The following is a 24,270-nucleotide window of genomic DNA, read 5'->3' on the forward strand; positions in this document are numbered from 1 at the left end:
CATCAACAGCCAACGGTCCGCAGGATTAGAATCCTATTAATTCAAATTCAAAGCGAATACCAAATTGATTGCCAGCAATCGTTTTTTTTTTTTTCTGTTTTCTTGCCATTTTTGCTCTTCAAGCTGTTCTTTTTGTTACCAACAAAAAAAAAAAGGAGACGAAAAAAAACTCTGCATTGTTTTCATACAAAAATATTTTTCGCAACTATTTTATGGACGGACGTGCGATGCGACGTCTTTTGTGGCGCTCCTTCGGCTCGTTGGGATTGCTTTGACGACACCTCCTTTGGCTGGATGGCCACCTGGACTGGCGCATTCGCATTTGAATGGTTTCTGTGAGTGTTTGATTTCGATTATTACGAATCACTCACAATTGCAATTCCCCATGCAGCAGCAGTTGGCTTCCAAATTGAAGCCCTTATCGAGTGGCTTTAATTCGACTCGCCTTCAAGCTGGTGGCCAGAAGCAATGTAATTGCTATCTAGTCGGAGCAGGGCTGACATTTAGACACATTTGCGAGGGTAGTCTAAGCCACTTTGGGTGTTAAAAATAGTTTTATAAAATCTATTAAATAAAAATCCAAATTTATTTATTTTATTTTTAATTAATTTTGTTTTTTTTTTTTATTTATATGGGACACTTTATTTAAATTTAACATTTTTTTAAATTTAAGAGTACAGGACACATTGCCTTTTTCTACTTAAATATAATTATATTTTTATAATAAAAAAAAATCTATTTAATGAAAATTCAATTTTATTTATTTTAAAAGCTAGCTTCGCATTGAAATTGTAATATAACAAATGCAGTGAAAATAATATCAATAAAATAATCTATCAGAAATTATTTTTTGAATATAAATATAGTGAAATGAATATGTATCCCATATTTTATTTAATATCCTAAAATTTAAAGTTAAAGCTGAAACTATGAATTTAGTATACAACTATTTGAAGCCATTTATGTTTACTATATATTACCGAATCACATATGGAGAAACAGTAAATGCCATAACTGAGGTCTTTAATTATGTATTTGCTATTCTTGCCGCTTTGCAACAATAAACTTCATCAATTGTTTGCTCTGTGTTCATTTTGCAAATTTTAAAATTTTCATTTATTATTTTATTATTATCTTTAGTTTTGTTTTGGTTGCGCAGCTGGCAGCGATTTTCAATTTGGCGAACGGCAAATGGCAAATGTCGTCGTAAGGAAAAATGAAAATAGCTTAAAAAGTCAGGCAAAGAAAATGTTGGCGGAAAAAGTGTTTGGCAAATTTGTGTTTCTGCACGCAGTTTGTTTTTCTTGCTCCAGCTTTGGGGCACATGTGTGTGTGTGTATGTGTGTGTGTGTGTGTGGGTGAAGCAAATTGCTAAGCCTCGAGCAAATAAGCGCGACGAGGAAAGGGTATTCAGCTACAGCAATTCAAAGTGCTAAGACTATATCGGCGACAGAAATCAACGTAAAGTGCTAAGGCAGCTAGCTATGAGAAAGTATAAGCAGAAGAAGTGTAAAAGGAAGAGTATCTTTCTAGCAGAAATAGCAGAAGTCTGCAAGTGAAGAGTAAGAGTGTGGATCACAGGTGAACAATAAGAGATTTGGCCAAGGAAAATAGCATTGCACAGCTTAAGGGACTGCTGCGGCAGTTGGGACCAAAATTTTAACGGCTATAGTGAAAAGTAACTGGCGAACAGAAATCAGTAGCAGTGACAGAAAAGTTACTTAACAGCACTTCAACAGAATCATGTTAAATAATAGTGAATAAAGATAACTATGTTAAATAACTAGCCAGTGAACAGTCACTGTTAATTAACATTTTTCACCATTCTACTCGTTCGTACAGTGCACTTTTATTCCACTGCTATTTGACATATGTTCAGCACAAACATGTTAACAGCGCATTAACAGGGTTCTATTCAGTCAAGGTCAGCTTAAATTTTCCAGACTGATACTCATAGTTGTTGTAATGTTAGTCCCAACGGCTACAGCAGCTCCCTAAGGCCATATGAATGCAGCCTATTTCTTATATATAATTTAATATTTGTAATACCATATCAAGGCCCTCTTCACCAACAATGATAAGTCACTGAAGTAGGTCTGGAGTTAATAAATAGTAAACGGCTTGAGACATATTATAAGGTTAGAAATAGACAAAAATTACATACGATACAAATGGTTATATTTTTAGAATTATTGGCCCCTATATAATATAATAAGTAAATTTCAAATCGAATATAACTCACCCGCAGCAAATCGTGATACTCTCTCTTCCAACATATATCTCATCCCAGAAATTAAAGTACAGCTTCAATATTTTATACGTATTACAATTTTTCAGTTTTTATTTGATATATTCGAAGACTTAGTGCATAATTCGCTTCGTATAAAGAGTAGAAAAGTGAGCACAGCTAACGTTAGGACTAAGCTACATAATCAATAAAATTACTCATATATGCACATATATATATATATATATATATCGATTTATATGCATATGGTATATATGTATGTGTGTTTATATTGTATGTTTATGATGAATAATGCTTCATACTTAAAACAGTATTTCATTTAATTTTGGCCAAAGTTGTGTAGACAAACCGCAATTAAATATATAACAGAAACAAATGGCATACAGTTTGAAATGCACTTTACAAACTAATAATATACATATGTGTGTGTGTATGTATGTGTCATTTCGTACGTATGTGTGTGTGTAGATAAATTCATATGGTAAATTTTTATAAATATTTCTTTGTGACTAACTCAAATTCGTTGGTTTATGTCTGTTTGTTTCATTTTTGGTTTCATTGTATTGTGCTGTGTGTGTATGTATGTGTTTGTATATGTTGTATTTACATAAATAAATAAACTACATGCCTAAATGAAGGTTAACAAAGCATATGACATAATAAATGTAACTACAAACTGTTGGCTACAACTCTTCAAAGTTCTGCAGGAAACCCGTGTGCATGTGTGTGTCGTCTCTGAGTGTGTGTATTATTTGTATTAGTTCTTCCAAAAAGTTTCAAAAAGTATTTTATCCATTTGGTTCACGTCTCCCTCTGTGTAGGCAGCATCAAAAGGAAGCTTCCTGCACACTCAGCTGCTGCTGTCACTTTCACTTCCCCCGCTTCCTTCTAGACTAGGGGCGTTGGTGACAATGTGGCACGTGTTGTTGTTCTGGTTGGTGATTTTGTGGGCGTGGCTGCACCACTGCTGCCACTGCTGTGCTCCACTAGACCGCTGCCATGCAATCGAAATAGTTCACCCACCGTAATTGACACCTGGACGGCACCTTTGCCCTCAAGCACATCGGCAGCGCAGCAAATTAGATTCTGTGTACGGAAAACAATTTAATTTCATTATTAATAAACAGAGAGAAAACTCTAAAGCAGAATGTTAAAAGAAAGCTGTATCCAAAGACTTCGAGCACAAGCATACACAACAGTTTGACAGCTACTGTGTTTGGGGTGCGTGTCTTGGCTAAGGCAACAGTTGCCATTCAACTGTGCACGCACTGTGGGCATAGAAACTAGTTTTTCTTTTCATATTTGAATGTATATATATAATATGTATTTCTTTGACATTTGCGCATTGCGTTCTTGTGTATGCTTACAATAAATGCATTTGGAAGTTTTGCTCCACTGTGCAGTGTATACATAGAGAATTTCCTATATATAAATGCAACTTTGCTTCATGTTTGGCTTCAGTATATAGTATACATTGAAAATGTTACACTGCATTTCATAAATATATGGATTATAATTTCGTTTTTTGATTGTTTTCCTTTGCGTTGACAGTGTTGGAAAAATACTTATGAATATACATATATATATAAATGGGGCATAGCTTTGTTGTCTTTGTTAAATATTGTTTATAAAAATTAAAGATTATAACTATATTTATTATATATATCTGTTTTGTTGCATTTCTTATAGCTGCCTGAATGTTTATATATCTTTCTCTTTTTCGGATTTCCTTTCCAATTTTGTTAGACAAAATATAAATATGTTTGTATTTTTTTGTTTTTAAGTACTTGGATAACTAATATTAAATAACTATTCAAGTTTTCGAGTGTGCGTTTCTTTTAGAAATTTGATTAGCCTTTCATCGAGAGTTTCGTTAAGTACTTAAGCATATATATATATATATAAATGTGTATAAATTTTAAATTATATCGATATAGTTAGGAATGTTATATATAGTTAATTTGTTTTCCATTTTAGTCGTAAATAATACAATTATAGTCATTGGGAAAATAGTTCACTCATTAGATATAAATTATGTTTGTTTTTACTGAAAAGTCTTGGCAACGAAATCGAGAAATATTGCTTGTCTTTAAGTGTGTGTGGGTGCTATATATGTATGGATATATAGCAGATTCTGACTGTCTATATTTGTCCAGTCAAAGGCACTATTTGTGTCAAATTTTAGATGAGAACTGATGTGCGTTGAGAAAAGACTGTTCAAAAGATTGTGCGTATATATATTGTTGATCTCTGCTGAAGTTGAATTGAATTGTTGTCTATACATTTAACACTTTTCAAACTACCCTCGTATATTGTGCTGAAGCTATCGAATTATTTTTTATACCTATTTCACGATTGTTTTTTTTTTTTTTTTTTTTTTTTTTTACAAACTATTTTGTGTCCCTGCTCTCAGTTAAAACCGTACAACGCCTGTTCGACTGCCTCTTCCAATAACAACAATCCCTATATGTAACTATCTATATACTCTTTCATCCTAACTGGAAAACACGCCTTTCTACTTTCTACTTAGTTCAACTAACAAACGGAACGCAAATCAAGTAAATTATTTTGTTTTTAGTTTCGTTGTAACTTAGCAATTAGGAATAGGCATAGCTTTTGGCTTCTATATGAATATGATGGATATACATGTTAAATGGAGTGTATTATGATGTGGTATATGGGTTTATATAAGACTCACAGGATAGCAAATACAAATTGTGGGAATACCCTCAATAAATATGTTTTAGCTTTACAGTTTTGTATTATTATATAGTCAGTATATAGTCATGAATGTTTATAAATCTCACAGTATAGCAAATACAATTTGTGGGAATACCCGTAATCTAGCTTTTGGCTTCTACATGAGGATGAAACTGATGAAGTATGATGAACTGGAACATGTATAAAGTTACATATGTAAAATATACATAAATCTCACAGGATAGCAAATACAATTTTTGTGGGAATACCCGCAATATTTACTGCGGTACACAAAGTCTTTGGGTTTTGTGGAATTAACAACTAGGTTTTTTGCGTAATACTTAAAAGCAGCCTCAAGAACTCGAACTACGAGCGTTAAATATGTGTCTGTTTTTTCTGATTAGTATAAAGCGCCATAAAAGCTGTCTTAAAACTATTGGCAATACATAAAGGCAATAGCAGCTATATAGACTATATATATATGTATATAACTACTATATGTGCTAGCCGGGCAATGGAAAGAAGACCAGCCATAGGAAGGTGACTATGAAAACGCACGACAATATGATCGTGAGTGTGTGCGAGTCGTGCTTTAGCAACGAAGTTCCAGCTTCGTGTTGCTTCAGCTGCTTCAGTTGCGACTGTTGCGCCTGCTGTTCGTCTATGCGATAGATGCTGAAGACCTCCAGTTTGGGCTGCTGCTCGAAGAACTCAATGCGCTTAGCTAGAGACTTTACTGTAGACGGCTTCTCCTCCTTTGGCTGCTGCTGCTGCAATTGTTGCTGTGGTTGCTGTTGCTGCTGTTGCTGATGTTGTGGCGGTTGCTGCTGCTGTTTCTCGTCAATTAGATGATAGTGACCAGCCGGTCCAGCGGCGGCCACGTCGTGCTCGCTTTCGATAATCGTTTGCAGCATGCGATTGTTGTTGTTCAATTGAAAACTATTTTGGCCATGCACATTCAACAGATTGTGCTTGATCTTCTCATAGGTCTTCAGCTTGGCTGTGCGCAGCAGCTGGCCCATTGCGCCCAGTTGCTGTGGCTTTGGTCGCTCGTAGAGCATACAGGTTGCTGTCGCTAGTGTTACATCATCATCAGACATATGCGCTTCCACACAATTCTCATACATAACATTATCTAGTTGCTGCAACATCTGTTCTGGCTGTTTGGTGCAGGAGTTTTGTGCTTGCTCTGGCCGTTGCTGTTGCTGCTGCTGCTGCTGTTGCTGTTGCTCTTGCTCTAGCTGTAGCTGTTGCAACTTTAGCTGCAACTGTTCCTGCTGTTGCAGGCAGCGCATATGCTGATGATGTGGATTCGCATCGAGCGCAATCAAAGCGGCCACTGTGCGCAATAGGGCAACTGCATTTGGCACTTGTTGCCGGCCGCCAGCAATAGTATCAATGTTATTGTTGTTGCTGCTGCTGCCACTGGCGCTGCTGTTGCTGCTGCTGTTGCTGTTGCTATAGCTGCTGTCTTTATCATTGACATACACATCAGCGTCATAGTCATCATCAGCGCGTGGTTGTTCGTTTTGTTGTGGCACAACGTCTGCACAGGAGCAAATCAACTCCTGCAACCAACACCAATAACAGATTTTATGCATCATTTCTTTTGTTTTCAAAGTGTATATATGTGTGTGTGTGTGTGTGTGTGAGTGTGTGGGTGGATTGAGGGTAAGGACAAGTGTCACTTAAATGACTGACTATAAAAGCGGCAAAGCCCTAAGCACTATAAAGCATTTCAAATCGCCCCACAACCAAATCTTTATCTAATTCCATACAATGTTCACTAACTTAGAGGTAAGACTGTAGCTTATCAATATAGCGGGAAAAACATACCTCATCTACGCCAATGCGACGACAGGCCTCCAAGAAATTATCCACATTGCGACGACAACGTGCCATGGACAGTTTGTTCTGCGAAGATTTCTTCTATTAATATTTATTTAAAATAATTGAATATAAAATATATATTTCTAGTTGTTGTAGAGTTAAGCAAAACAGTGTGGTGCAAGGATGGACTAAAAGATGTATGTGTGTATGTATGTTTATGACATGATCGATCTTGAGACTAAATAGGTTCTATTTTCAAGTAGCACAAAAACCGATTCTGAAATCTAATATTAAATTAAACTTTTTTTGCTCTATTTTATATGGAACTTCAAAACTTTTCGCCATAATTGTTTGGTCAATTCAACAACATACCAAATATAATATACTATAATATAATATTTCCAGTTGTTGTAGAGTTAAGCAATACAATGTGATACATAGACTCGATTATAAATATATATGGGATAAATATATTGCTTATCCTTTAGTCCAATGAAATGCAATTCCTAATGCCAATTAACATTAATTAAACTTTTTTAAATCTACTTTAACTTCATTCTTTCATCCCTAGCACCACAATCGCTTTGTTAAGCCTACAATCAAACCACCATACGCACCACACCGGGCGACGGCACATGTATGCTGGCCACAGAGCGCGGACGCACGTAGTTGGCCAAATGACAGAGTATGACACCGTCAGTCAGTGCCGAGGCAATGTCCTCCGGCAGCGTCATCTTAAGACGCGTTTCAATTATCTGCAAAGGCACAATAATTCAAATTTACTGAATTGAAATTGAATATACAATCATTTATCACTCACGCTGCGCAGTTGTGACATGAGTTCGGTCTCCTCGCGCTGTCGATCGAACTCCCTTCGCATGGTGAAGCTCAGCTTCTCGGCAGGTATATCATGATTCCAGGTGACTGTGCGTGTTGACTTTACATTGCCCAATTTGCTGGTATTGCTAACAGGTGACTTAATGGCGTTGCCGCCAGCAGCACTAGCACCAGCAGCAGTACCTGCACCACTGCCATTGAATTTGGTGGTGCAGCCATTGTTGTTGCTATTCGTCAGCACCCCAATGCCGTTCTTGAGTGGACTGTGAGGCTTTACGTAGCCCACACAATTTGAGCCGTTGCCCTCGGCTGGCGATTTAACGGACGATGACATCAGTTCCGTGTTGCGTGATGGAATCACCTTTTGTATAGGTTTCTTTGGTATGACCACATCATCGATGCCATTGCCATTGCTGTGGCCATTGCCATTGCTGCTGGGCTGCTTCATAATCGACTTGGGCAGGGTGGCCGTTGCGGAGCCATTGGTGAGACGTGGCAGCTCCTCCTCATTGGGACTTGAGTTCGCATTGGGATGCTTTTGCTTATAGACGTTGATCTCCTGATTGCGCTGCTGCTTCAAGGCATCCTTGTATTCCCTTCAAAGCAACAAATATGTCATTTAGAGTTATGTATATATTTTAACCATCTGCGACTTACTTATAGGTCTGTATATTGTTGAGACTCTTGCTTGACTTGCCATTGGTGCGCTCTGGATGATGATCCAGCATCAGATCCTCGTCCTGATCCGGTGACGAGCCGTTGCTGGAGCTGTTCGAGTGTGCGTAGCTAATGTGCTCGGTTGAACGCTTGCAGGGCGAGGAGGCAGGCGAAACGCCAGCGCTCAGAGTCAGACTCTCATCCACAATGGTGCTGGTGCTGGACGTGAGCGATGCATCCATCAGCAACTGTTGTTGTTGCTGCTGCTGTTGCTGCTGCTGCTGCTGATTGCTGCTGCTGGAGGGCATCGTGCGAGGCAGCGTTGCACAATGCAGCGGCGAGTCAGTCTTCGACTTGCCGGGCGCATCGTGCGACCAGCGCTTGTCCAGTCCATCGCTGGTGCTATAGCCCGAGTCGATTTGGTGTCGCATCGCATTCCGTTGCGTGGACGTCGTCTCCAGCATGTTGCCGCTAGAATTGTGACGCGGCGCACGTCGCAATGTCGTGTAGCCGTCATAATTGCCACCTACCCGGGCGCCTTTCTCCTCCTTGGTTGCCTGCGTCTCCAGATACTTGAATACGTGCACCAGGCCTCGCATACAGAGCTGAAAGTGCGGAAGCAAATGTCGAATTGAGTACAGAATAAAAACCGGATAGCAATTGAACTAGTTCAAATCAGAAACTACAATCTAATTGCAGCTAATCGAATAATAAATACGTATTTAGAGCTGGAAGTGAACTAGAATAGAGCTCTTGTTAGTAAATGGAACTAGAAGTCGCTATATGATCTAGTTCAAATTTAAAAATATTCACTAGTTTAGCTAAATTAAATACTATTGTTTATGCACAACTTTTAAGTATAGTCGATAACTCGTTCATGATTAGCTGATTAAAACCCTAAAGGAAGACTGAAGGAGGAGGATTACTAAACAGAATCAAATGAACTACAATGGTCACTTATCATAGAATTAGAAGAATAAAGTACGGATGAACTATAATTTCCATTGATCATTGAACTAGTTCATATTCATCTCCTGTTAAATTACTAATATAATTCTACTACCACTACTAATATTACTATTATAATTCAACGACAACTACTAATATCATCGTTATTTCTCTATTACTGCTACTACCTACTACTATTAGGTTCTAAGTAATATAATTTTTGCTAATGCTACCATTCTACTACTACAACTTTACTACTATAATGCTACTAATACAATTTTAACAATGAAACTCTACTAGTAAAGCTCTACTTATAAATATCAAAAATTAAAATGTTACCACTTAAATTTTACTATTCTAACTCTGCGATTTAGATTCTACTCCTTAATGTCTACTACTAAAATTTATTACTAAAATTCTCTTAAAATTCTACTATTCCTACGATCATTCTACTGCTAAAACGTTACTACTAGACTCTATCAAAACTTTGTGCTAAGATTCTACTACTAAAAGTCAAGTACTACAACTCTACTAACACAAATCTACTACTAAAACTAAAACTCTTCAATTTATCAATCTGAATAGGGAAATTTGACAGTTTAACCAGCTGAGTGGCTATATAAATAAAATGTAGAATTGATAGGCTATCTAATCGGGTTTTTACAACAATGGCATATTTCTGCAAATACTAGATAATATTATGGCAAATAGATCAGCGTCATTTGTACTCACGCTGGCCGGTGGCGAAGTTAGAGGGTTGTTCTCCAGCTGCAGCTCCACCAGTGTGCTCATGTGCCTTATCTCCAGAGGCAGCCCGGCTATGCGATTGTTGCTCACGTCCAGCGAGACCAGGCTCAGGCAGGTGACCTCACGCGGCAGATAGAGCAGCTGATTGCTGCGCAGCGAGAGGGAGCGCAGCGAGCGCAGTTCGCCTAGGCGAACGGGCAGGGCGGTCAGCTGATTGTAGGAGGCGTCCAGATCGGTGAGCGTCTGATCCAAGCGGCCCAGCTCGTCGGGCAGCGAGGCCAAGCGATTGTTCGAGACGAGCAGCACTTGCAGGGGCAAAAAGCAAATCTCGCGTGGCAACGAGCTCAGCTGATTGCTGCGCAGATCCAAATAAGTCAACGACGACAGCTGCTTCACGGACTCCGGTATGCTGCGTATGGTGTTATGATAGAGCATCAGCGTCTCCAGAAAAGCAAACGTTGTGATCTCCTCGGGCAGCTCACAGAATCTATTTCGGGACAGATCTGTAAGAGACGACAACAAGGCGGGAGCGACATTAATAAAGGCAGTAAAAGGGGGCCCCATTGGCTGGTTTATTTTTGGAACGGAGGGTAGCAGAAGGAGGCGAGGAAATAGGGGCGGGAGAAGTCTCAGTTTTCCTTAAGAATAAAACGAATAGAAGTAATAAGAGCAGTTCTCAGTTTTCCCTAAGAATAAAAGGAAGAGCCGTAATAAAAAGAGTTCTCATTTGACTTTATGAAGCAAGGGAAATGGAGCAGGAGTTTCCAGTTTCCCTTAGGAAAAGAGGATGCCGAAAGAGTTTACAGTTTCCCTTATCACCGCAGCATTGCTCGGGGCAACACCAATTCCCGACTCTACTGCGCCACGCTGGAGCGCATGACCTCAATCTGGCGGCAATTTACGATTTACTCACTCGCTGGACGCCGGCCCGCTCCCCACTTTGGTGGAATGGGCAATTAATTTACTAAATGAATTTGCATGCAAAATGAGTGCGGGGCAAGTGGTGCAGTGGGCTGGGCGGTTGTGGCATAGCGTGCAAAGACAATGGTGGTAAAACGACGGAAAAAACGAACGAGGCAAACAAAACAAATTTATTGTGTACACGAAATTGTGCGTAAAGTTGTTTAAAATCTCCTGGAGTGGGCGTAGATTAGGCATAAAGCAATTTGAGAGGCAGATTGGATAATGTGCGTAGGTAGATGAGAAAATATGAAGTAGATGAAAAGCTGATTAGCTCTGCTTAGACCAAGAATGCCTGAATTTTAGACTCGATTTTAGTTTTCTCTTCGAGCTGTTAACTGGAGCTGGTCTATATTTCAGGTTTCCTCTTTGAAGCAAAGCGCTGGAACTCTGATATATTAAAAACTACTTAACTCTGCTTAGTTTTATGTCTGAAAATTCCTCAATTCTTGACTAGAATTTTGTTTTCTGTTTTTAGCATCTATTCAAACGAATTTTCACTGTTGAGCGAGCAAGAAAAGTGGCTTAAGACTCTAAAATGTTGCCCAAGCTCTTCCTACAAATGCTAAGCGTATTATGGACGGCCCTTAAACTTGTTTGTGACCCATTAAAAACACTTTAAATGGCTATCAAAATAATGCTTTGATGATATCATATGTAAAATTGAAGTAAAAGAGCTCGGCCGGCATTTTCATTTGACTTTTATAGAACCAGCATGGGTTTTTTTTTTTATTTGAAATATAAACATATTTTTCAATTGTAATTGAATCACTTTTGTTTATCAGAAATGAACTAAAATACAATTTGGAACTGATTATCTGGTTTTATGGTTCCAAGGCTTTGTGTAGCTACGAGATTTGTTGTTCCTTGCGTTACTAGTTGCTCAACACTGGTAAATGCGAGTTAAGTTCTCTCCGATAGATTTTACTTTTTGCATTAATGTTTTGCCAATTCATAAAAAATGTTTATTTTTTTTTCTATTTACAATCTGAATTTAAAACTCTCGTTAAACAACTTCCAAGACTTTTTCAACACTGGCTGCTGCAAATACTAATCATGTTCTTTACGAATTGAGTTCACTTTTTAGATAAAATGCCTATGTTTAATGAATAGAATTAAGGCACTCGGTAGACTAGTTCCAAGCCAATGGAACTAGTTGCTCAACACTGCGCAATGCGAATACTGCGCGATTCGCCTTCACGTCGCTTATGCAATGCTCTTGAGGAGGAAAAACCAGAAATGTGAATCCATCAGCCACTTCCAAGTGCTCAACGCTAAAAACTGGCTGTCAACAGCCGTTGAGGCATTTGATTGCTGCTGTTGTTGTTGTTGATTTACGCACACAGCCAGTGGCTCCCCAACCTACGAATAAAATTCTGCTTTATGCCTCGCTCACCTCCTCGGCGGAAAGCAACAAAGACGCAGGCAAGGCAGCACTTGGGGCGCGGCTTTTCGCTATGGCTTCACATAAGCGTAATCCCCATAAGTTGCATCTGCCCTGCTCCTACCGAAACTTTCCGTACCTCGACCGCCCCGCCCTTGGCTGCTCACAAATGCGGACAAAGGCAGCGCTTGAGATGAATGGCGTTGCCTGCAGTTGCAACACTTTGCCGCACCCACATGTCGCACAGTGACGGTTGAATAAACTTTGCCAGCAGCCAACAGGATGTGTCAAGGACTGCCCCAGACTGTGCCATCATCAGCTTTAATCAGTTGATATCGGTTCCTATCGGCTTAGGCCGCTTGCGGAAATTCCATTTACGTTGATTTCCCTCACAGCAACCGCGATAGCGAGCAGTGACTAACTGGTCCAGCCATCTGCCACCTGCCACCTGCCACCTGCCGCATGTGAAATGCAGCCACATGCCACATGCCTAACAATCAGTCAGGGGGCACAGCGACTGCCGCTGCCTCACCCTACCTCTGACTCGTCAGCTGCCTCTACCTCTCATCTCACTCTTCAACTGCATCTACTTTGGTCAATTGGCTGTTGGCCAAAAACGCAATGCGCAAACAAATTGGTGCTACGTACAACAAACATACAAATAAATCAAATTATTTCTCTTTTTAATACCCCTTACAAATGTGTAAAGTGGGTATTATGCTTCTGTGGGGAGTATTTATCAAAAAATTGAACAATTTTATAATTTATACATTTTTAATATATATAGATAATTATCTATAATTTTAATATATATAGATAATTGGTATCTGTGGTATACTAAGTATATATACATTTAATATTCCTCTTTAACAAATGAATTTCAATAGTTCGGTTATTTTCTTAAGATAATATCTTTTAAAATAATAAAAGCCTTCATAAACCAATTTTCTATACACATATGTAAATTCTAAATTTTTATGTACTTTGTTGATATGTATTTGTATGCTGCCTCTAACTATCACTTACACTCCATCCATCTCTCAAAAAACTTTAAAAAGTATTAATAGTTATGTACTTATACAATGTATGTACTTATACAATATTTAGAATACGCTAAATTCTCGTGCAGATCAAGTTTATTATTTGCAGGGTATTATCAATTCGCTCATTTTCAACCAATAAAAACATTGTTGCTGTTATTTTTGCCTGGTTGTCGCGACATCAAAATTGGAAATTGGATCACAGCAGCTCGAGAATAATGTCGCACACCTGCAGCGCAGCTCATAAATATTGCCGGAACTACTCCCAGACTAAGCCACGTATATACACACAGACAGACATATTTTGGGAGTAGTATATGTGAAAAGTTGAGGAGAATGCAGACTAAGAGCTATGGCTAGCCATTTATTACTGAAGGGCGTCAACGGAAGCAACAAAAAATTCAATTTGATGGCGCCAAATTCCAGACTAAAAGAACCAACAACAAATACAACAACAGCTTATATTTGGGAGCTTGGGCCCCCACGACAAATATGGAACCATTTGCCACTCGTGACTGGCAATTCCGACAGTGGTGGGGTGCTGCCTCTATTGATGGATTTATTGAAATTAATTTAGTAAATTTTATGGTTTGGCTTTCGCCATCAATGATGATGAAGTCGAACCAAGTTGATGATGATTATGATGTTGGGCACACGCTTGGCATTATGAATCATAATGGAATATTGAAGAAAAGAGCAAAGTGGTTGAGTAACCCGTTGGAAGCGACTTTTACGGCATTATAAATGGCTATGCACTTGGATTGGAAGTTTGCTCAGAGCGCGTGCCATATATATGCAACAAATATGGCCACACTTCGTAATCAGGCTTTATATGGAACAAGGGAACTTACAAAAGGGTTGAACATATAGGCAAATAATAATTTATTCTATTTTAAAACCTTTTTTGATCTGATGAACAAGTGGTTCATTATGGCGATGCAAAGCAAAAGGAGCTAATCTTAATCTGGAACTGGTTCAGTAGAGATTCAAATATAAATATGATTCACAAACCGAAAATAGTTTACAGGGGGTGATATTGGCGCTACGCAGCAAATTGATCAAATCTAGAATCACAATAAAATACAAATTGAATTAGTGATCCCAGTTCGGAGCTGAACTTGAAATGAATCGGAACTGATTTATAAAAGACAAGACAAACTAAACTCGCTTCGAATCGGAACTAATTGAGACCACAAATCACAATTCAGAGGTGGCTTAAAAGTAGTTTTTATCAATAAACCAAAGATTTTGAACTAGTTCCAATTCCGAATAATAAATTCACTTTGTAAATACTTTAAACCAAAACGTAATTCAGATTAAGATATTTGTATCCATAACCAACATGATTAATATTCTATAATATAACTGCATTTTACAATACTTAAGCTAAAGTTTCCCACACTTCGGAACTATTTACTTTAGCGCTGAGTAAACTCGATTTGTCCATATGCAGCTGGGAATACAAACAAATACAGTTTCCATATGGTTTACCCTCTTCAATCTCACTTCCAATACGTTCCAAGCAATCAAAACATTCATAACAGCAACAACAACAACAATTGTAATTCTCGCTGCGATGTCTCTTCAGTTGCTTTGATTTCATGTGGAAAGCACAAGATTCCCCCCATCAAATATTTCCCACTCAGCAGACACTCAGTATATACATGTATGTGTATATACACACACATGCATAATTGTGTTTGTTTAGTGCTCTGAAATTTTTGCGCATATTTCATTTTTAATCATTTTGTAAACTTAAGTTTATGTTTGCGCTAACGGTAAACAAGCAATAAAAAAAAATATTGACACATTTTAAAAGTTTTTGTTGTTGATGTTGTATGTAGTTATTTATTTTTATTTTATTATTATTACTTTTTTTTTTTTTTTTTTTTTTTTTTTTTGCATTTTTCCAGCATATTCCAGCTGGAAGCACTTTGTTTTTCTCAAGCTATAAAAACACTCATGCACACACACACACACACACACACACGCACACTGACAGCAGCTGGAAATTGTCTGGCGTGTGTTTAATTTCTTGTTGTTGTTGTTGTTGTTGTTGTGGCTATTGCCCTTAATTCATTCGCTTTTGTTGTAAGCTGATACGCGCTGCACTTCCAGTAGCGGCTGTCCAGTTAAGCAGCTGCTGTCAATACAACGTTTACACAATGATTGATTACTGACAATATGCTTATCGCAATATGTAATGAAGGGGCTCTGTTTCATCTAGTTCGCAATTGAATTGATAAATGCAGTAAAAAGTCGGCTGAGAATATTGTACTATATAAGAATTAGATAATACAAACATTAAATTAAATAATGTGCTTATCACGTTCTGCAGCGCATAAACATAGTTCTTGTGCTAATAACGCGCGTGCTACACTCACATTGTTTATGCCTCAGCCAATTTATTCTGCTGCTGCTGCCGCACATCGTGAAACCATTAAATATTGCTTACACTTCTCAATTAATGAATAGACACAATGAACGTTCATTTTTCTGTGTCAAGTTTGCAGCCAATTGGCCTCAATTCTGAAATATGCTCGAACATTTATTTATCTATGGCAAGCATTGTTGCTGAACTATTTATAGCTGATATTACGAGGAATATTCATTTTGTGCGCATTACATACAATTCCCAAGAAATGCAACAAGAGTGAAATTTAACCTGAATTGCATTTATCGTGAGCAGCCGCCTTGACATAATCGCACGATCGTTTGCAAGTCTCATCGCTAGCTGTCAATCATTGTGCATGCAAAGCACGCACCACAGTTTGACAGCCACTGCGCAGACGACGTGCCCAGCCCAACGCACCGCAGCCCAGGCCCAGCCCTGCCACAGCAGACAAAGTCGCTTCCTCTTCCTCTCTGCTGCGTGTTTGGAGCACAACAAATACTAATAAAAAGAAAAAAAAAATAACTACAAAACTGTCGGCTACATATTTACACACATTACAACGACAGCGGCACACACGCACAAACACACACACATGTACACGATAATTTCGTCTCTTTGTGTCCCCTCGCTCTTTGTCTTCTTTCAAATTGGTTTGTTTGCCAACAACAACAGCAGCTCCATTTCTTGTTTAGCTGCACAGCAACACTGGCGCAGCAGCAGCAGCTTCAACTATCTTTCACTGCGCAGCTGCCAGTGTTGCGGTTACTAACTTTTGCTGTTGCTCTTCTATTCTTATTGCTGAATAGCAGCTTAAATTATTGCTGCTCTTTTTGTATATTCTTATTTAGTGGTAAGGGACTTCTTCTTTTCTAATTTTGATTAGTTGCTAACTTTTTCTGATATTCACTAATATTTGCTACTACGTTTTTTTTGTCTTTCCATTCCTTGTTCTATATCTTTCTCATTGCATCTGCATCTGCCTACGTAGGTTTTTATCTTTTACTTGTCCTACGTTGCTTGTCTTATGGTTCGCATAGTTATCCTCATTATTTCTACTGCCTTAAGTTGATTATTTTCGTTTCCACATTTTTGCAGCTTGCAATTATTTTAAACAATTTCCTGCACGTCGCCGAGACGATTTTGTCTGCCTGCCAGTTGCAGGCGCAGTTGCAGTTGCAGTTGCCTATTTTCATCTCTTTTGTCTACTGCTGCTGCTCGTTGTTTGCTTTACGTGACATTCGTCTTAATCACGTGCTGGCGACTGCAGTGAAAACGAAATGACTTTTGGCTGGAAGCCGTGGAACGCAAGGGACGGGTTGGCGTGGAAGGAAGATTGAAAGGAGTGGGAGTAGCACAGACCACAAAAACAAATCGTTTTAGGAAACGTTGACAGCCAGCCAGCCAGAAGGCCCGCCCCCGCCCCGCCTCACACATCCTCTCCTGGACTCCACTCCACTAACATCCTCGAGGGTTGTTGGCAAAAGCAAAAAGAAAAGAAACGAAACGAAACGAAGGCGAAAAAAATGCTTTATGGCGCTCATTGATTTCTTTCAAGTGGTTATTCGAAACGACGTTGCCACCTTTTGCCAGTTGCGTTCTCTGGGGTTGCAGATTTACAAAGGTTCTTCCGTCATCATCATCTTCTTCTGCTCATTCACCTTTATTGGCACAACATAATTCACAAATATTTAGCAACAAAACGACTTCATTATGTACTGGAAGGTGGAGGGTCTCATTATGATGTTCACACCAAAAGGGGCGAATGGCTTTAATTGCTAATTAGTCACGCCCACGCACGCTCGCACACACAGACAGACAGAGCGATGACTCAATTGGAAAGCCGTCGCAACGCATTGAACCACAAACAAAACTTTCAGCCAAAGATGGAAGTTCAACTGGAACATAAGTGAACTACAAATAGGGAACTAGAACTGATATACGATATGTGAAATAAAAGAGGAATAAGAGCAACTAAAGTTGGTCTTTGCATAGACCCAGTACCAATATGTGGAAAATAAAATACAGTATAGACATCTTTGTTTCAGTTCATAGAGCTAGTCCCAAATTAAAAATTTGATTCTTTAGTTCAAAGAGCTGGTAGTTAGTAATAGTTTTCGGCGCAACCCAAGAATCTGTGAAAATATTTTCTTAGTTATAGTTCTTAGAACATGTTCTTCCTAATATGTATTTTTTACTAAATTCTCCGTAAACGTGTATTCCTTTAGTTGATAGAATTAGTTAACAGCACTTAACAAAATAATCCACATACATGGAACTAGTGCAAAGCAACCACTTTTCAATTTATGCTCTTAATTTACTTTTGTTCTTGCATTGAATGAAATTTTATATACGCAGGTACAAATAAAAAATGAAAAGAATTTATTTAAAGTTTCTAATCAGTGGAAAAGTTAAAAAAAAATGTTATCAGCCAGAAGACGAAATAATAAATAAAATAAAAATAATAATTCCATGCGGATTTTCAAAGGTATTTATATTTTTTTATTGTATATACAGGCGATAAAAATATATCGTATCATTCAGAACTATAATATATATGTAAATATCAGACAGACTATAAAATGCATAATTGCATCTAATAATAAATAAACACTTCTATTAATAACAATGAACTAATATTCTAATTTATTTTTAGTCAAGAACACAATTTATAATTACATTTTTCTAGGGTTGACTAAAAGGGAGATGAAATGCAAGAAGTAGAAGAGGAGAACAACGCGCACAGCTGAAAATCGAAGTCCTGCGTCGATTTTACTTATTAAAACAGATGGTTCGCTCATCAGGGTAGTTAAATGGGTGGGTGTATGTGTGTGTGCGTATGCGCCTCTGTGTGTATTGACTGCAGTTTTTGGGCACAACAAAAACGAAAGTTGGCTGAACTTGAAACAAGCAGGAGAAACGCCTGAAAAAAAAACCCACCCGAAATGCGAATAGTGCAGAATGCAAATGGAAAAGCAGCAAACGGTAAAAACAGCTGCAATAATTACGGTTCCTGATGAGAGAGAAACAGCGAGAGAGAATGAGTGAGAGTGGCGCAGGGGAGAGGCAAGCAGGAGAGCAATGGCAAGTGCGTGCAAACGCAATAAAAAATCATAAAACGGCTGCAGATGGACACGGCAGCATAGGGAGAGGGAAAGAGTAGAAGGATAGACAGGCAGGAAAGAGAGCAAGAGCAAGCAAGAGAGCAAATATGCGGCGGGCTGCTGCAAATTATTGATTTTCAAGCGAACAAAAGGAGATTTTAGCCTAAAAGCAAAAACCCCAGCCGCACCCAACGATTGGGGGTTGGGTAGATTAGAAGATTAGTAACGCACCTGCAATAACGGTATCCGTGAGGGCGAACTTGGCGCCCGTTTTGGGAAAATCCTTCAGCTTTCGATTGGTCAGTATCAATTCGCCGCTAAAGTGCGCCTCCTCGAGGATTCGCTCCAGCGAGCGCGTCAGCTGCGAGTGTCCCAGCATGGGTGATGATCCACCTATGGGGGCGGGCGACGTTGTGGAGGCGAGGAGGCTGCCGCCACTGTGTAGGCGTTTGTACACTGTGGCTGCCATGCTTTGTACGTGTGTCTGTTGTGAGTGTGGGCGTGGTAGCAGAGACGCTGGCGACGGCGTCACACACACAAACAAATAACTACAGCAGCACCAACAACAGACAACAACGGCGACGACAACTGCAGCGAACTACAAGCAAAGAAGAGCTGTAAAATGCGTTAGCATTTTCCTACTGTGGCACCAGCTAAAAACTCATTGATAAGATTTCCAAGAAACGGTTTTTCCTTTACGGCTTCTTTCTTTCTCACACGCACGTACACACACGCGCGCCTTCGCACAAACACAAAAACACACCCGAGAATCGAGCGAAGCAGCAGCGAAAACCAAACGCACGCTACGAAATTAAAAAAAATACTGATACAACGAACTAACAGTGTGACCCAATAGTATTAGGCAGAAATTCACACTATTTCAAACAATGTTAGGACATGGTATTTTTAAACGACTCAAAGTATTTTAAAACGTCATTGTTAAATGAGCTTATATTTTAGGGCTTTGTCCCCGCCGGATAAATAAACGATCATAGATTAAATTCTATTTCAATTAATGCTTTCATTTTACATATATTTAACATAATTAAACTTCTTTCTATTTTCATAATTAATTTGTATTTATTATATATTCCAATGTCAATAATGACATTAATACCTTTTCCATTCGCATTTATTTTAAGGAAAAATTTGAATTGACCGCAGTTCCAGTTGAATATAAAATGTTTATGAGTTTGAATAATCGATATGTTCAGCCAATTATCGACTAGTTTCTACATTTCAACGATAGTCAACAGTTACTAGCCGCTCAGTTATAAAAAAAAAACTACTCACGTGGCACTGTAAGCCAATAATTTTTATTTAAATGCAGAAGCTATATATTTGTGTCACTAAAACACTCATCGTGCAGAGCTACCAACTAAAACCACATACATTTTGGTCTTATCTTAATTGAAATTGACATACTACCGGCTTGAACAAATCTCCGACTATACCCTGGCATTTGAAAACCGCATTCTGTTATAACTTACTGCAACTTTGAATAACATTCCGAGCACATTTGGAGTTAACAGTCGCAGTATTTTGCAAAGCAACAACAACGTCGAATCGGAATGGGTGACAACGTGGTGACGGAATTAAATAATTTGGATTTGAATAAGCAAAAGGCATGTTAAAATTATTACAACTGGATCACAAGTGTATTGTAAACTAAACATAATTAAGTAATGTTAAAAGTGTTGCCGTTCGTGGTTGCATTTAGAGGCAGCAGATATAAAACCTTGCACAATATCCGAGCCGTACCGCTCTTCAAAACGCAACAGTGGTCAATACAACAAGAAAAACAACAAGGCATACACAGCGATCGGTGCTACGCAACTTTGGTTGGTTTTCCCGCTCCCAATTGTGTTTTCTATCTAACTATAACTATTTAAGTGTTACTGCCACATCATATACGCATAGGCATGACTTTGTGTGCGTGTGCTTCTACACGTGTTTGTCGATGTATGTATGTGTGTATGTGCATTGTCATGTGTATGTCAAATACATATGCCAAAATGAATCACAGCCGCCGGCAGCCGTGACGTCACTAACTGCAATTACATGCGTGAATGCCTGTCCTTCTGCCACACTGACTTAACCTGTCTGCCCTATTGCATCAGTTTCTTGCGAAAGCAGATAAAGCAAAGAGCCGAAAACACTGTTATTGTATTTTTTGTTTTCGTGTGTGACAACTGTGCAAACGACAAAACACGAAAAAAGAAAAAAACACACAAAAATATCATTAAATATAATTGCTTTCCTAACTGTGTATGTTGTCTACGTAGCATCAAAGATAAACAATTTTATTTTTTTTTTTTCGAATTTTGTATTGAATTTTATTGATTAATTTTTTGTGCGCATTGCAGGCGGCTAAAATGAAGAAGGAGAAAAAGGAAAAGCCAGCTGCAGGCGGCGGCGATAGTCGCAAAGGTAATTTGAATTAATTGTAAAACAAGTACAGTGAATGCTCATTATGATAAACAAAGCTATTTTATACAAGAATAGATAATCGATATTATCCTAAGTCTTCGACACAAGATTTGCCGGTATTCGTCTGCATACATCAAGGCTTTCACTGTATATTATTTTTGTATTATATTATATTACTAACATTATCTTCAATCCATAGAGCTCAATCCATGGCCACAGTACATCGAGGAGCGAAATGTCTTCTGGAATAAATGCAAGGCCGAGTATGAAGCCGAATTGGCAGCCAAGCCGCGCACACCCATCAAAGTCACATTGCCCGATGGCAAGCAGGTGGACGCCACTGCCTGGGAGACAACACCCTATGAGGTTGCCCGTGGCATCAGCCAAGGTCTCGCCGATAATACCGTCATATCGAAGGTGAATGGTGAAGTTTGGGATTTGGATCGTGTGCTCGAGGGCGACTGCACTCTGCAGCTGCTCAAGTTTGACGATCCGGAAGCACAGGCAGTCTTCTGGCACAGTTCCGCTCACATTATGGGCGAGGCCATGGAACGAATCTATGGAGGACATCTGTGCTATGGTCCGCCTATTGAAAATGGCTTCTACTACGACATGCATCTGGAGGGCGAGGGCGTAAGAAGCTAAAGCTTACCAAACATGCATATATAGTAGTGACAAAATCCTTCTCACACAGATCTCCACCAACGATTATGGCACCATGGAAACACTGATCAAGCAAATTGTCAAGGAGAAGCAGAACTTTGAGCGTCTGGAGATGAAGAAATCGGATCTCCTAGAGATGTTCAAGTACAATGAGTTCAAGGTGCGCATTCTCAACGAGAAGGTGACCTCAGATCGCACCACGGTCTACAAGTGTGGCTCCCTAATTGATCTGTGTCGCGGTCCGCATGTCCGCCACACCGGCAAGGTGAAGGCCCTGAAGATTACCAAGAACTCGTCCACATATTGGGAGGGCAAAGCTGATGCCGAGACACTACAGCGGGTCTATGGCATCTCATTCCCAGATCCCAAGCAGCTCAAGGAATGGGAGAAACTGCAAGAGGAGGCAGCCAAGCGGGATCATCGCAAAATTGGCCGTGAGCAAGAGCTCTTCTTTTTCCATGAGCTGTCGCCCGGTTCGTGCTTCTTTCAGCCACGCGGCGCACACATCTACAACACGCTGATGAACCTGATACGCGGTGAATACAGGAAGCGCGGGTTCCAGGAGGTCATCTCGCCAAACATCTATAACGCCAAGCTCTGGATGACATCTGGCCACTGGCAGCACTATGCGGACAACATGTTCTCATTCGAAGCGGAAAAGGAGAAGTTCGCACTGAAGCCGATGAATTGTCCGGGTCATTGCCTGATTTTCGACAATCGTAATCGGTCCTGGCGCGAGCTACCGCTCCGCATGGCTGACTTTGGTGTTCTGCATCGCAATGAGCTGTCGGGCGCATTGACTGGATTGACACGCGTTCGCCGTTTCCAGCAGGATGATGCGCATATCTTCTGCGCTCCTGAGCAGATCAAGAGCGAAATGAAGGGCTGTTTGGACTTTTTGCGGCATGTGTACACCATCTTTGGCTTCTCCTTCCAGCTGGTGCTGTCCACTCGGCCAGACAAGTATCTGGGCGAACTGGATCAGTGGGATGCCGCGGAAAAGGCTTTGGCCGAGTCACTCAACGAGTTTGGCATGCCCTGGAAAGAGAATCCCGGCGATGGTGCCTTCTATGGTCCCAAAATTGATATTACCATTATGGATGCACTGAAGCGTCCATTCCAATGCGCCACAATACAGCTGGACTTCCAGTTGCCCATCCGATTCAATCTCAACTACATAGCTGATGATGGCGAAAAGAGACGTCCAGTTATCATACATCGCGCCATCCTTGGCTCTGTGGAGCGCATGATTGCTATACTCACGGAGAACTATGCCGGCAAGTGGCCCTTCTGGCTTTCACCACGTCAGGTAATGGTCGTCCCAGTGGGTCCAGCCTACGATGAATATGCCAAGACGGTGCGCGATGAACTCTATGCTGCCGGCTTTATGAGCGAAGTCGACTGCGATGCTGGCGACACGATGAACAAGAAGATTCGCAACGCTCAACTGGCACAATTCAATTTCATTTTGGTCGTTGGCGACAAGGAAAGATCTTCGAAAACGGTGAACGTGCGCACCCGCGACAACAAGGTGCACGGCGAGGTGTCTGTAGCAGAACTGATTAGCAAATTGCAGAAGATACGCGACGTGTTCATCACAAATGAGGATAGCTTCTAGGCCACCACGCACCCTGCATACTCCCCCTAACAAAATATAATTCTCTATTTATATGTATATCAAGCTTATGTATACCTTAGCGCTTTGCATAGCAAACGACCGGCATTTCTTATTCAGTTGTATTTACGCTTACATCAACGAAATCCTCAAAATAAATTATATAGCCTCAACACAAAGGCAAACCAATGATTCAAGATCTTGAATATGTTAAGAAGAAATGGGAGTATTTAAAGTAGATTGAGTGACAGTTGGAACTGATGAACGATCTTGCACATGTTTAGAAGAATGCGGAATATGAAAAAAGTAGACAGATCTGTTCTGTTCTTCATTCGTGATCATTACTCGATCTGAATGAACATCATATATTAATATTTTATATATAGATAGCTTCGTTACCCATTGATTTCTGAGTGTGTGGGAGCTTCATGCTTATCGTAGATAGTTGACTAGCTAATGGAAATGGCTCGATAAGAATGAGCCACGTTATGAAGTGAGTCACTCATATGCACGAGGTGGGTTTTGTAAATAAATGTTTGGACTTCTGATTCTCAGCGCGAAAGTCCAATTTCTCATTAAAAAATTTAGTTAGTTTTTTTTTTTTTTTTTAATTTATTGCTAATACTTATTATGTTTAGTTTTTCATAATTTGATTTATTAAAAATTGCGTTTCGTATTTTTTTTTTTTTTTTTTTTTTTTGTATATCAATTTTGT

General features: G+C 39.5%; 2 protein-coding genes across 5 annotated transcripts; one reads left to right on the forward strand and one right to left on the reverse strand.

Moving 5' to 3' along the window:
• Window positions 1–2,310: 2,310 nt before the first annotated feature.
• Window positions 2,311–19,673, reverse strand: LOC6576009 (leucine-rich repeat and calponin homology domain-containing protein). 3 transcript variants are annotated; one of them, XM_002001977.4, is made up of 8 exons: window positions 19,079–19,673; window positions 9,953–10,470; window positions 8,273–8,877; window positions 7,599–8,211; window positions 7,396–7,533; window positions 6,785–6,862; window positions 5,476–6,516; window positions 2,311–3,334 (listed from the first exon to the last, which is right to left on the reverse strand). In XM_002001977.4, the coding sequence occupies exons 1-8, from the start codon at window positions 19,314–19,316 to the stop codon at window positions 3,137–3,139; spliced, it is 3,429 nt and encodes a 1,142-aa protein (XP_002002013.2). In that variant the 5' UTR covers window positions 19,317–19,673; the 3' UTR covers window positions 2,311–3,136. The 3 variants fall into 3 exon arrangements, with proteins under 3 accessions (XP_002002013.2, XP_015020405.2, XP_032584555.2); XM_015164919.3 differs by lacking the exon at window positions 5,476–6,516 and having other exon boundaries at window positions 19,079–19,672; XM_032728664.2 differs by lacking the exon at window positions 2,311–3,334 and having other exon boundaries at window positions 4,604–6,516.
• A 484-nt stretch (window positions 19,674–20,157) lies between these two features.
• Window positions 20,158–23,747, forward strand: LOC6576010 (threonine--tRNA ligase 1, cytoplasmic). Of its 2 annotated transcripts, none has more exons than XM_015164920.2 (4): window positions 20,158–20,472; window positions 21,214–21,277; window positions 21,477–21,910; window positions 21,972–23,747. In XM_015164920.2, exons 1-4 carry the CDS (start codon window positions 20,419–20,421, stop codon window positions 23,556–23,558), a joined length of 2,139 nt encoding a protein of 712 aa, XP_015020406.1. In that variant the 5' UTR covers window positions 20,158–20,418; the 3' UTR covers window positions 23,559–23,747. The 2 variants fall into 2 exon arrangements, with proteins under 2 accessions (XP_015020406.1, XP_002002014.2); XM_002001978.4 differs by lacking the exon at window positions 20,158–20,472 and adding an exon at window positions 20,497–20,688.
• The last annotated feature ends 523 nt before the right edge of the window (window positions 23,748–24,270 follow it).

This window comes from Drosophila mojavensis, unplaced genomic scaffold, assembly GCF_018153725.1.
Source record: "Drosophila mojavensis isolate 15081-1352.22 unplaced genomic scaffold, ASM1815372v1 contig_36, whole genome shotgun sequence".
NCBI lineage: Eukaryota > Metazoa > Arthropoda > Insecta > Diptera > Drosophilidae > Drosophila > Drosophila mojavensis.

Bases quoted from the DNA above. Each gene is read 5' to 3' on its own strand.
- LOC6576010 (XM_002001978.4), top strand. From the start codon at position 20,533: ATGTTAAAAGTGTTGCCGTTCGTGGTTGCATTTAGAGGCAGCAGATAT. The intron at 20,689-21,213 runs GTTGGTTTTCCC...TGCGCATTGCAG, and splicing joins ATCGGTGCTACGCAACTTTG to GCGGCTAAAATGAAGAAGGA. The intron at 21,911-21,971 runs GTAAGAAGCTAA...CTTCTCACACAG, and splicing joins TGCATCTGGAGGGCGAGGGC to ATCTCCACCAACGATTATGG.
- LOC6576009 (XM_002001977.4), bottom strand. From the start codon at position 19,316: ATGGCAGCCACAGTGTACAAACGCCTACACAGTGGCGGCAGCCTCCTC. The intron at 7,534-7,598 runs GTGAGTGATAAA...GTGCCTTTGCAG, and splicing joins TCATGTCACAACTGCGCAGC to ATAATTGAAACGCGTCTTAA. The intron at 3,335-5,475 runs GTCTTCTTTCCA...TTCCGTACACAG, and splicing joins TAGTCACCTTCCTATGGCTG to AATCTAATTTGCTGCGCTGC.